The 13,842-nt window shown below is 36.9% G+C and overlaps 1 protein-coding gene across 16 annotated transcripts in view; it reads right to left on the minus strand.

Annotated features, from left to right (window-relative positions):
• Positions 1–13,842, minus strand: part of BBS9 (Bardet-Biedl syndrome 9) — a 432,524-nt gene that overhangs the window by 75,857 nt on the left and 342,825 nt on the right. For all 16 annotated transcript variants that reach the window (XR_012010672.1, XM_072783523.1, XM_072783520.1 and 13 more), the window contains one exon: positions 11,717–11,899. Coding sequence is in view for 15 of the 16 variants with exons in the window: in XM_072783523.1 (XP_072639624.1) it covers positions 11,717–11,899 (183 nt within the window). In the remaining variant the exon portion in view is untranslated. The remainder of the gene's footprint in view (positions 1–11,716; positions 11,900–13,842) is intronic.

Below are 13,842 nucleotides of genomic sequence, written 5' to 3' on the forward strand. Positions count from 1 at the left end.
GGCTCCCGGTGCATGGAGCCTGCTTCTCCCTCTGCCTATGTCTCTGCCTCTCTCTCTCTCTCTGTGACTATCATAAATAAATAAAAATTAAAAAAAAAAAGAATTGTGGGAGGCAAGGCCCCTCTCCCCCTTTCATTCTCTGTGTGTGTGTTTGTGTGTGTGTTTCCTCTCCTTTTTTCTCTACAAAACAGGGAAATCCTCTAATTAGTGAAGTTTATAGAACCTGGTTCTGAGATTGCTAAAAAACTATATAGAAATATTTATAACCTTGAATTTAGAACAAATGGGTTAGAATGCAACTAACCACTACCATTAAGCCACAGAAATAACTTTATTTCCAGGAATGTGAAGAGTCTCACTACTCTAAATGCAGAAAGTGAAGCATATATCTATTAACAATATCAGTGAGATCATCTGCATATTCATATTCACTATGGTGGGAGAGAAGATCTGGGCTCCTGGGTTCTCATAAATGACATATAGAGAAACTTAAACTCAAATTTCATAACCATATTAGGCAATCTGCCATACTAAAAGTGATAGCAATAGGTACTTGACCTTCATTACTTTTCACAGCTATTTGTGGCTTTCTCTTCAAAAAGCAGCAACTAGTAAGATTTTTTTTTCCTATTTATGTGAAATCTGCTTCTAGTCAAGAATGTCTGCTCCAAGATGGAAAGCCAAGGCTTTGCCTTTTTCAATAGCTTCCTGTCCCCAGCTCAAACTACTCACAGATTCCCTCTTAATAAAAAATGACTATAATTATAACTCTTTTACTCTGTACTTACAATTACATTCCATCAATTCCAGGAGGATTTTTTTTCCCTCCACATTTTAACATCTCTAAAATAGGGATGTATTTTATCTAACAACTGCTGGCTTCCAGGCTCCAAAAATGCTATTGTTGTCAACGCCTGTGTATGTACAGCCTTTGTCACAGCTGTTCTTATACTGTCACTTCAACTGACATATGTGCAATGTTCAGACTTTCCTATTGAACTGTCATTTAAAATATCTTTAAAAATTACACTATGACTCACTGAATAAAAAAGTTGGAATGGGGCAGTTGGATGTATAAATTTGAAACTAGTGAAGCAAATATTCATGACAGAAGAATGACAACAATTTGCTTTTTCTTGCAAAAGCAAAAGCTAAGTGCTTTCCAGGATGTAAGACAAGAAGATACGGATAGAAGAAATATGTTATGTTTTGTTACTGAGATACATGCACACAGGTTCCTAATGCCAAGCAATACAACTGAAGTAGGAGAAATTATCAAATCCCTGGAAGAGATGTGGTTTGTTTAATTAATGTATCACGCAGAACTATTGTTCAAGCAACAAACATCAATCTTCCTAAAATTTCCTGCTAACTATGGAAGTGAGCTGCTTAACTTTGCAGCAACAGATGATTCAACTGAGGTCAAAAAATAAAGCTCCGAACTTAGTCAAAAAGGAAAGTATTTAAAATGGATATCAGAGGCTCAGAAAGAAAAATCAGAGGCAAGATGGCACGCTCTTAAATGCTGCATCAATGCTCTTCATGGCACAGAGGGCACACAAACATGGCACACAGGACAATGTTATGTGGAAAAATATGAATACCAATAACATGTAGAGTTGAAAGATAAGAGAATCAAATTTCAAATGTGAAGATTTTCAAGAACACATTAACCAATTTATGTTGCTTGATTCTTATTAGGGCATGAGAATAATAGATGATAAAAATATATGCCTAAACAAGTCTAAAAGAGCTCCTTCAATACTTATAAAAACCTAAGTGACCAAAAGCACTATGTCATAGTTTAATTGACAGTGGTTTTCTTCCTAAGTGGTCCATAAAATAACAGTGCAATTTATAGCACCTTATTGTTGAAAACTAGTAGTAGTACTAATAGCTAATAATTCTTAGATGATTGTCATACACCCAGCTCTACATTTGGCATTTTATGTATATTATCTCAATTAATCCTCACAGGAATCTTGAGAGGTATATAAAGGGTACCCTCATAACACCTGCACACCTTTGACAAATAGTTCCCAAATGAAGTCACAGATGTAATCCAATTTTTTAAAACATGGTTTAGCACCTCTGTACTTATAGGAATAGTAGTAGTATTTTGGCTTTCCAGATGATATATATAACCAACCATCAAAACCCTGAATCTAAAAATGATGATGGAGACACCTAATGGAGGCTCAGTATGTAGTCTACTTCACTGAGGTCAAACAAGCAAGGTAATTTTCAGTTACTATGTGTGAAAAATAGAATTTGGATTATGTGTTCTTGGGGAAGAAAAACCTTATTATATATTTTTTTCATTAAATGTTTATTGTTTCAGTCAATCATTTATAATAGGCCACAGCCAACCTTTATGCAATAAAAAGACTATTGCACAGGAAAGGATATACAGGCAATGCTAAAAGAAACTCCACGTGCAACAACTCCTCAGATGCTGACGTAGCTCTGCTCCCAGCCTAACTGTGGGAAAGGCGGCAAGCCTCTGGTTCTAAACACCTCTGAACTGGCAGTTTCCTCACACTGCACAAACTGTCTTTTCCATCAGACTCTGGGAATGCCTTCATGAGAAAGGCACTAGAGAGCCAAGTTCGCTCACTTTCTTAATCTCATGTTCTTCCTCTGTACCATTTGTTTACTGGTTCAGTGGAATATAAAGTGAAAGCAAGCTGAAATAAAATCTGAACAGCCATTCTCACCTCTCTTCAAAGCAGAGCCAGTCCTTGGGGTCTGATCTAGTTCACCACTATACAGATAAGGAAACTAATCTTTGATAGTTCCATAATTTGCTTAAGGACACAGAGCTAGTTAAATATTTGCTCAAAAAAAAAAAAAAAGATTTGAACCCCAGTCTGACATAATATTATATTCAACTGATATATCACAGTTTGTATTTCCAACTGTTAGCATTTAGGTTGCTTTCAATATTTCATAATTATAAAAATAAATATGGTACCAAATGGATTTTAGTTTACTACTTTCAGTGCATTAACTTACACTAGTGGTACCAAGTATTAGATTTACTTTATGACCCATTATTTCCCAGAGGACCCTCTGGAAAGCCTATAGCAGAAATAGGTAGGTATGTCCATCTTACCACATGTCTGTTAACACTATTTATTACCAAATTTGACTAAAGCAATATAGGTGAAATATACTTGCATATTCATCCCTGGATATAACAAAAGTTTTTGTGTTTAATGGTTTGAATTACAGGACATGAGAATGAATATATGTATAAATATATACATGTGTGGTGGTCTGGCTATCAATCTATCTATATCTTATACCATTCATGCAAGAGAGATCAGGTTTCGCTCTTAGGAACCCAAAAATATTTGAGGTTGCTTGCCAAAAAAGGAGGTGGTGCAAAATGGAAGGAGAACACTTCCTTTTTAAATAAAACTATACAGTTATTTGAGGAGAATCTGCAATTGTGTGGAACACTATGGAAATAAACAGGGTATCAAGTAATCCCTAGATACTTATATCCAACTATATGCTTAACTTAAGCTTTAATTCTGTTGGGACGTAGAAGAATCTGTCATTCCATTTATTAGACTACAAGACAAGTGGGGCACCTGCATGGCATGGTTGGTTAAGCCACCGATTCTTGGTTTTGGCTTAGGTCATGATCTAATGGTCATGAGATTGAGCCCCACGTCGGGCTCCATGCTCAGTGTTGAGTATGCTTGAGATCCCCTCTCTCCCTGTTTGCCCCTCCCCCTGCTCACACATGCTCTCTCTCTTAAAATAAATAAATAAATCTTAAAAAAAAAGGAATACAAGACAAGCACATTGACAACTCAGAATATATAATGAGAACTAAATATGTCATATCCCCAAGTGAAATTCACAAGAAGATGGAAGCTAGAGTAAATAAGGAGGGAAAGAGAATTGACCTGCCTCTTAAAGAGTATGGATAAAGGGGTAAACAGAGGACACTATGTTAGGTGAAAAAAAAAAAAAAAAAGCACTGTTAGCCCTGGCATGATGGAAAGAAGCTGCGTACTCATGGAAAGCCAGATTTCCCAGAACAAAGTGGAAAAACTGGGGAGTCACAGAAACTAAGTTTTAGAAAGAAGATATGGTGGTGCCAAGGGACTGAAAATCCTGAATGCCTGGCACTGGAGTCCAAACTGAACCAGGGGCAAAAGGAGCCACAGAAAGTATGTAAGCAGATGCGTGACAAGAGAGCAATGAGCTGAGTCTAGCAGTGATGTATAGGACATACCAATGCAGAGACGTGAGCAGGATGGCTACTTCAAATGTCACCACAGAAAGTCAGGTAGAATAACAAGGACGCAAGCCAAAGGGGTTTTTGAGGAACATTTCCAAATGAACAACAACAGGCCAGAGTGACCAACTAGCCTACAGCTCTGTGTGTGGTTACAGCACAGAGGGAGTACTAATTTCAGAGGAAAGAGACCCCAATTTCCACATGTACATTTCTAAAAGAATGCAATGTCCCAGATATGTCAAAATCATCACTTTGTAATTAGCAGACTCAAACTAAGTTGGGTAAAGGTATTTTAAGGAAATTAAATTAGTATAAATACACTTCTGGGGCAACTGGGTGGCTCAGTTAGTTAAACGTCTGCCTTCGGCTCAGGTCATGATCTCAGGGTCCTGGGACTGGCCCTGTGTCCAGGTTCCCTGCTCAGCAGGGAGCTTGCTTCTCCCTCTCCCTCTGCTGTTCCTCTTGTCTGTGCTCTCAGATAGATAGATAGATAGATAGATAAAAATCTTAAAAAAAAATACACTTCTAGCCAGGAATCAAGTAAGTAGGCATCATGAGGATGATGATGATGATGATCATTATTCTCATCACCATGGTTATGTGAATTTTATTTATTTAGCTCTTTATATTTAAACCACATCTTACTTCACAAAGGTTTTGGGGTGGCATACAGTGAGAGCAAAGCTTTAATTAATCAATTCTTTGTTCATTTATTTAGTATCTCTATTCTTTTTTTAATATTTTATTTATTTATTCATGAGAGACACAGAAAGAGGCAGAGACACAGGCAGAGGGAGAAGCAGGCTCCATGCAGGGAGTCCGACGTGGGACTCGATCCCGGGTCTCCAGGGTCACGCCCTGGGCTGAAGGCGGCGCTAAATCGCTGAGCCACCTGGGCTGCCCTAGTATCTCCATTCTTAAATGCATAAATAATATTAAATGTGTCTATTAAGGTACTGTTTCCTATTTGATATACTTAAGGGAAGTTTAAAAAAATTACACATCATCACTTGTGTATTATATTCTACTTGGCTGCTATTCTGATGTATTCCAATTTTTAAAACAGCAAGCAACTCAAAGGCTCTGAGATATATTATACTCAATGCTGGTGAAGTAGAAAACCATACCACTACATGACACCAGTTGCATAAAACTAGAGACAACACAGATTATGTGGCCATTATGAACATGAAACTATCTTTCGTGTTTATCTTGTTGGCTACGATCAAGAGGATTACCAAAATATTTACTTTCTCCACTATGTTCCCATAGACAGTTTATAAAATTGTGATGATACTCTAACAATCATAAAGGCAGACTTGATACTGACACCAGACTTCCTCCTTTTGTTTGCCTTTTAAGAAGAGGTCATTAATAACTGCAATGATTAGCCATCATTCAATCCAGACAGAAGGCACAATGGCCCTTACATCAAATCTGACCTGTGACGTAGAAGCCTTGAAGCCTTGTAAGTAAGCCTTGATAAGTCTTTCCACACAATAGGATTTCCTATTATAAACATCTGTTTTCTCACATGAACCATGTTGAACATGTTAAAAATAAGTTTCTCCTTCCATATCAGTTTGTAAAAGGAATAATCAATCAAAAAGTAACGCTGAAGGTCCAAATCTCCTTCCCCCATTGATGTAAGTTTCCACCTTAACTTTCTCAGGGGATTTGAAAGTTCAATACTGGGGAAGGTAACTGCTAAGCTCTTAAGAATACAATAAAGCTTTTCTTTTTCAAACAGTAGATAGTATCTACTAAAGATATTAAATGCACTTTGAAAGAAAAGAAAAAGTAAGGTAAAATGCTATACAGTATGCCAGTATTTGTTCTCATTCTAGGACTGTGTGCATCCAGGTCTCCAAACCAGTGTAACCAGTGTTGCTCTTTTCCTTAGAGATTCCTCTGGAGTCAGGTGGAACATAGACAAACATTTAGAGCAGAAGTCAGAGAAAGCCTATTTGGAAATAACAACATTGTTCCTCGTTGCCATCTTCTGGACTTTGTGTGAAAGAATCTTAGCCATTTAAGCTGTTTTCTAAGAAAATGAGAAGCAGATCTGTACAGAGATCAGGAAGGGCAAAGAGGATTCATCCACGTACCAACTGCAAGTGATACTGACTACCTAGAATACTGTATTCAAGAGGATTTTGAGGTCATGTGGAGGCTCAACAGGAAAGAATTTGGGATGACTATAATATCTATCAAGGTCACACGAAGGGGGTGTAGCAGCATTTGCACCAACTTATTGCCTCCCTTTTATGTAGATGCGTTCATCTCCCCAGAGAAAGCCTAGTTACTGCACATGTGACAGGCTGCTGATGCCAAAATACCAGAAATAAGGGCTGCTAAAGCAAATATCATGGTATAACTTAATGTCAGTGTCCTACCCCTCTTTCAATAATTTGTTAAAATGTGCTGAAGTTGTTAACCCAATTGACAAAACCCTTTCTCTCATAATGATGGAGTACTGTGCAATAGAACTTACTGTGGTGAAGGAAATTTTTTTTTTAAGATTTTATTTATTTATTCATGAGAGATACAGAGAGAGAGAGAGAAGCAGAGACACAGGTAGAGGCAGACGCAGGCTCCATGCAGGGAGCCCAATGTGAGACTCGATCCCCGGACTCCAGGATCACGCCCTGGGCCAAAGGCAGGCGCTAAACCGCTGAGCCACCCAGGGATCCCCTGAAGGAAATGTTTTACATTTGCACTTTCCAGTGTGGTAGCCACTAATGGTAGCCACATGTGGCTATTAAGCAGTTGAAACATAGCTAGTGAAATCGAGGAACTGAAATTTTAATTCTATTTCACTTTATGTAAATTTCAATTTAAATAGCCAATATCACAAGCGACTATCATATCAGACAGCCAAAATGTTTATGGCCAAATGTGACTGGAATCTGTTTGCTTACAATGTTGAAATAAATCCACAAAGGATAGGATCCGTTTTGTTTATTGAAATATGCTGAGAGCCTAGAACACTGCCCAAAACATAGTAGGTGCTTAATAAATATTCAATGAATGCATAAATGAGTGGGTATGTAGATTTCAAGTCAATCCTGAGGTATGTAGGATTTTTCAGCTTTTGGCTTTTATACAACATCATGAGAGGGAGATATATGTACTATCAGAATTAAATACTCTCTGACTCAAACCAGTAACCCAGCCCTCAATGACCTAAGTAAAGATAGTATTTTCCACATAACTTCAAATAAGTAAAGGATCAGTAGATACATGTTTAAATTCTGCATTGTGAATACTCTGGAATTTCCTCAGCCCCTAACCTGAAAAGTAAGGAAACAATTCATTGTAGCATTGTAGAATTGCCCCATCCAATACTCTGAGAGAAAACACAATTTGGGGCAAAATTTCTCTATCAATCACAGGAAAATGGCGGGGACAATACCATATTTACTATCAAATCCACTGATGGAACTGAGTGTAAGAGCTCTTTTCGGAGATGTCAAAGAGAACACTTAATGTCTTTCTTAAAGTTAAGGGAAGTATCCCTACAAAAACAGAATTGGTGCACATAATTTTCAGCACCTTGGAAGTCATGCGTAATAGCAATACCAGCATTTATTTGCCCCAAAATAGTTATGAGAAGTGGAAAAAACAGAAAAGCATCACTGAAGAAACAGATCAAAGAAAACAATATGAATTCTGTTCCAAATGAGATGGTATTTTTAAAAATTCTGATAATATAGTGTAAAGAATGTTACTTTTCATTAGTAATAATAGATTCTAAATATTTTTGCTTTATGAACCTGATGCCAGTAAGAAAACATTCCAGAGTGAACTAGGGCATTTTGCCTGCCTTTGTGACACATGCCATCTAAATAACAATACAACAAACCATTATGCAGTGCTATTTGAACTGTAAAAAAAACACCTTCTGAGTACTTTCTTCTACCTCTCAATCCTTGTGGGGACATCTGACCTTGAACTGAGAGTCTCTTCTGAAAATGTTGTCCACATGTCTGAAGTTCTCCCCCTCATACACATGTACTCTGCCATCCACTTTCAACCAAACCGTCTAAATTACATTCAGATTTTTGTGGTATCATAATAACTTCAATATGGGATATATTTTCAACATTCTGGTCAGAGACTCCTTTCTTCCCTGCCTCACCCTCCCTCCAAGTTATTTCAGGTTTGCATATTTCATTTTCACATCTCAGTGGGATACCCATCATATAACATTTATTTGTGAGGTCTAAAGGCATAATGTGGGGGATTGTGAACTAGCATGTCAAAACCACATACTGCATGCGTACGTCTTAAAAAATGAAAAAGGATTCCTTTTTCTCAAGATATATAAGCTGTCTCAATAGTATAGGTCCAAAGTGAATACCACAACGTAATTAAAGATGAAGAGCATAACAAGCAGTATTAAAATGTCTTTTTTGATTCATTCTTCTCCAGGTTATGTTTTTATCAAATGTCCTGTCTCATTAATGACTTTGAGAGACATAATGAGTATACACACCTTCTAATCTCACCAAATTCAGAAGGAAGTTGAAAGAATTATCCCCTACATGTTTTGGGATATGACGGGAGAGAACACAATGGCAGACCAGAAAGGAGCTTTGAGAAGATGCCTGGTTGGTTCATTCACCTGCCTATAGGGATGAACATACTACATACTCCCAGTAGAATGAGGCTGTTCTGAAAGATCTCTAGAGTCGGAAATACCACAGTCTCTCTGGGGACTGAATTCCTACATTTGAGAACTTTTATTTCAAGGAAATTCTTCCTTTGGGTTTAACCACACTTCAGGAGCATGTGAGCTATGCGGTCGCACAGGGCCCCATGTTCAGAGGGGCCCCACACTTGATTTGCTTTGCTGTCGCCATCTTGAAATTCTTAATAATGTTATCTTTGAACTTGTGTTTTGTAAGGGAAGTCCAATGGGATAGTGAAGTGTGTGTGAGAAGGGAAGATATGCCCAATATGTGTGGCCTTCTCCCTTTCTGTCCCATAAACTTAGAATTCTATGGCCCCTGAATGAATGGGAGTGAAGGAGACACAAAGCTAGTACAAAGAAGGCGTTTTATGTCTAGGCTGATTAATTGGGAGCACTGACAGCCCTTCAAAGTTTACCATTTGCACCAAAACTTATTTGAATGAAGAAAGGCAGTAATAGATTTAAAGAAACAAGAATGACTAAGGCAGTCCATTATACTCCTGTTACTTCCCTATATTATCCAACTACTCACACTGAAAATAGTAACAGAAGGAAAGGAAGGGAAATAGAGTAACACAGAGCTCCTTTTCCTTTCCTTCCTTCCTTACTCATTGGTAAACTGAAGATGGAAAGTGTTGGTAGATGTGTGCATACCAGGAAGTAAATAAAAACAGTTAAATTTGTGCAGTGATTCACAGTTCTGTAAGAACAAAATATATATGTATGCATGAGCTACAAAATACAAATTACATAATTTTGGTGATTCTGCATATGGATTCAATCCTCTTCTATTTGTATTAAAACTGGCATTGCATACTATAAAATTAATTGTAAAATTCATGCTAGCAACTTAAATTAATTTTTCTTTATTTAGAACAACATAAAATAGAAAATAAAAACACCATGAAGAGAGAGAGATTGCAGAAAGTAAAAAGCGTTGTTCTGGTACCTGTTTTAACAACACCTTAGCACTTTTTTCTAATTTTTTGAACAAGAGATCTGCCTTTTCATTTTGCACCAGGCCCTGTAAATTATACTGCTGGCCCTGCCCTGCTTTCTCATGCTCCAGATTATATCTACTACATCTGTCCTGCCAAGTCAACTCTTGTTAGCTTTCACCCTTTTCTCCAGTCATTCACCCAACAAATATGGACTGTGCTATGGTCAGGCATTGTGCCAGATGCTGAGAATATAAAAATGAGTAAGATATAATTTCACTCTATTCCATTATCTCATTTAATTCTTATTCAACTTATTGGGTAGGTCCTATTATTGTTTCCAGCTTAGAGCTACAGAAGCAGAGATTTGGAACAGCTAGAAAACCTGATCAGAAGGATTTTATCATCAAGTGGTGGAACCAGGAACTGAGGCCACCCACATCTTTCTGACTACTAACTCTGAGTTCATAGTTATCATGCTTACTAATACAATCCTAATTGTATTGTTTTCTATTATTACAACGTCCACATTTCTAGTTTCTCAAGGACAAATTTTATTTCTTTAAGGCCAATTTAAGTAATAATTTTATTTTCTGAATTTAAGAAAATGTGTACTCTGATTTTTTTTCCAATTTACTTATAAATATTTTGTTTAGAATATAAAATATAGCTTTATTTTTTTATCTGACATTCCTTTGACTCACTTGTAGAAAATTACACTCAACTGACAAAACATGTGATTTTCAAAATTTTGTTCACGACTCTGTTTGCTAAAATACAGCGTATTGGTTAAAACCATATGCTTTGAAAGTAGCCATACCTCAGCCCAAATCCTGGCTCTACCACACACTAGTTTCAAAAAGGTACTAAACTCTCAGAGCTTAAATTTTCTCATATGTAAAATGGGGATGAAAACAGTACCTTAATTACCTTATTGGGCCATATTTAAGATTAAATGAGATAATCCTCGTAGAACATGTAAAATATCACCTGGTGCCTACCTAGTAAGCACTCAAAAATGTCAGTTTAGTACTATTATTTTTAGTCCTGTTCTAACAGCTATGTTTAAAAATGGATTTTAAATAACTTTTTTCTTGAAATCGTTTCCTCTAAAACAAAAAATAAGTCCAGGGGTCTCTAATTTCCAAGAAGTATATTATTTCTTTGTATATAAAAGCATGCAAAAAGCTCCCCTAAAACGACACCTGGTAGTCATATAAAACACTACAATTCAGGGATCTAAGATTTTTTTATTCATACAATCTTTCACCAAAAACTCCAAATATGAACCTTCATTTTCCCCTATGGTTCTGAAGTGCCCAGAGTAAAAGAGTTTATACAATATATATAAAGAAATAAAATATTCCTGTCACTTAGCAAGGCTATCTCAGCTCTCCCTAACACTTGAAATGACACTTAAATTTAAGAACATTGAGCAAATTAAAATGGCTGAACTGTTTTCTCTGGTGGAAAAGGAAAGGATTAGCTAATCTGAAGGTTTACTGCCATCACTCAGGCAGTCAAATGACTGTTTCCCTGGCTTCTAAGTGATTGAAGAGCACATAAAAAAAAAAGACTGAATACCATATAAAAATGGACTATATACCTATTTTTAAAATAGCTCTAGAAAAAAAAAAGGCCTTTATTTGACATTTTTATTATAGTTTAAAGAAAAGAAAAACAGGATCTGGGTTAAAAAAAAAAAAAAAAAAAAAACCCTCCATCTGATACCTTAGAAAACATGATAGCCATGTGAGATCTTCCTAAAACCACAATCTTTCCAATAATGATGGCTGTTACCACTGTAGACTTGTGGGTCCTTACCAATTCTTGAGTGTCCTGCTGCAGTGGCAGAAATGCTGCTTCTAGAATAGCAACCTGGTCAGGACTAAGCTTCTGCCACAGCCCAATCAGCAGAATCACCAGATGGGTGGCACTTCTCAGCTTGGTGAATGACTGGAACAGATTGTCTTGGTTTTCCTCTACTGCATCTGCTAGAGCGATTACCTGCAGAAATGACAAACTTCAGTTAGGGATAATTTCACAATTCTTGAGCCCTCAACAAATTACATTTGGCACACTCTTGTTTTTCTTTAAAACAACTTGATGAACTTTGTCTTCCACAAACACAAGCTATGTTGAGTAATAAAATAGTTATCATTCATCTGTCCACTTCCTGCTTTAAAAAAAATCCCTAAAGTAATTCCAAATCCATATGGCCAAGAGATGAAAATATCCATGAAATCAGCTTAATGGGGACATTGTTCGGTGTCTGCTTTACCATCAATTGACCTTCTACAACATATGATAATATAAGTAACCTCTAATACAGTTATTACAGTCTTTATTACTTTATTACAGTCTTTATTACAGTCTTTATCAATCAGAGATTGATCGATTAAAAATATCAAAATAACTGCATTTGCCATGTAATTTAAAATAATGACTTCATTACATCCTTTTCAGAAAATAACAATCTGCCTCTGATTATTATTCTTTATATGTTACATGGTGCTGGGAGATCCAGCATTTATTAAAACCAATAGGCAGATAATGTTTAAACATTTGACCAATTGAGTAATGTCATTTTTAACACAAATGTCAGGCCTTTGCCCACAGGGACCTGAAAGGAAAAAAAAAATGTTCAGGGTGTGTTAGCTTTACAATGCCAAATCTACTTAGGGTAAAATTGGCAGGAGTAGAATTGGCTTTTTTTTTTTTTTTTTTTTTTTTAATCCTCTTGAATAATCCTGTGGAAAAAAGAACTAAAGCAACAATTGGATGGAACATCCAAGACTGCCCATTGGTGTTTTATTTTAATGTCTTGGTGAATTTTGTGCTCATTAAAAGTAATGAACTGACTGGCCCAGAGGCTCAAGGCGTCTGACAGCCCCCAGAACAGGAATAGTAAAAGCCAGGCAATGTGAGCTCCTTTCTATCAGTCCCTGCCAGCTTGAGGAACTAGAGCTCAGATGACTTTCAGAATTCTAGTGCAGATGAACCATTTGGTGATATTTCATGGTTTATTGACACTGGCCCAAAGGGCTTGTTAAAAAATCATCATTCAAACAAGTAAGAGTTTATAGCTGTGTGGTCTCCCAAATTCCATGTAGCAATAGAGGCTATAAGGGGACAGTCCTCAGAGTGTCTGGGAGATGCAGGAAAAGAGATATAGTTAGGAAAAGACAAAGTAATTGAAAGTCCTTGCCTGACAATGCCAGGCAGACCATGATTCTTTGCCATTTGGTTGAGGGCTTGCAGGAGATATAAAAGGCAATCACAATTCACATTCAGATCTCCAGGGAGCCCTGGGCCAAGGTCAGCATTACAGTAAAGTGTATTGCTTACTATGTACCTAATATTGTGCTACTTTTTTTCCATAGGTGTTCAAAAAAGTGTATGATATCTTATAGCCTATAAGGATCTTAAAATTTGTTGGACAGGAAACATACATATACAACCAATTAGTTGAAAGAAACATTACTGTAATAATGTCCTAATTGTGCAGAACAGAAAATAAGTGTAAAAGAAGTTAGCAAAAGGAAAGATTACTATGGGCCAGAGTTAATATCCCTGGGGCCTCTTTACTCAAATGAAGCTTGGAACTCATCCCTTTCCTATTATTTCAAGAAGTCCCCTCTCAGAGACAGAGGCCACTTTCCTTAAACCAAAACACCTGGAGTCATCTGCTTCTTCCCCCCACCCTCACCAACGATTACAACTGACTCCTGTTAAAGTCTACATTTATATTCTTCTCTTCCTGTGAGTGTTACCAATTAAGCCTTATTGTGGGGACCATCATATTATGACACAGATGCTTACTGTAGATAAGTCCAAATTACACAAAGATCAAGGTCATAAACATCTCCCAAGCGCCAAATATATGCAAGAATTCATAGGAAGCACTCTAGGGAATTCAATGGCGACAGATCTAATCTCTACCTTCAGAG

The sequence above is a fragment of the Canis lupus genome, chromosome 18 (assembly GCF_048164855.1).
Source record: "Canis lupus baileyi chromosome 18, mCanLup2.hap1, whole genome shotgun sequence".
In the NCBI taxonomy this organism is placed as follows: Eukaryota; Metazoa; Chordata; class Mammalia; order Carnivora; family Canidae; genus Canis; species Canis lupus.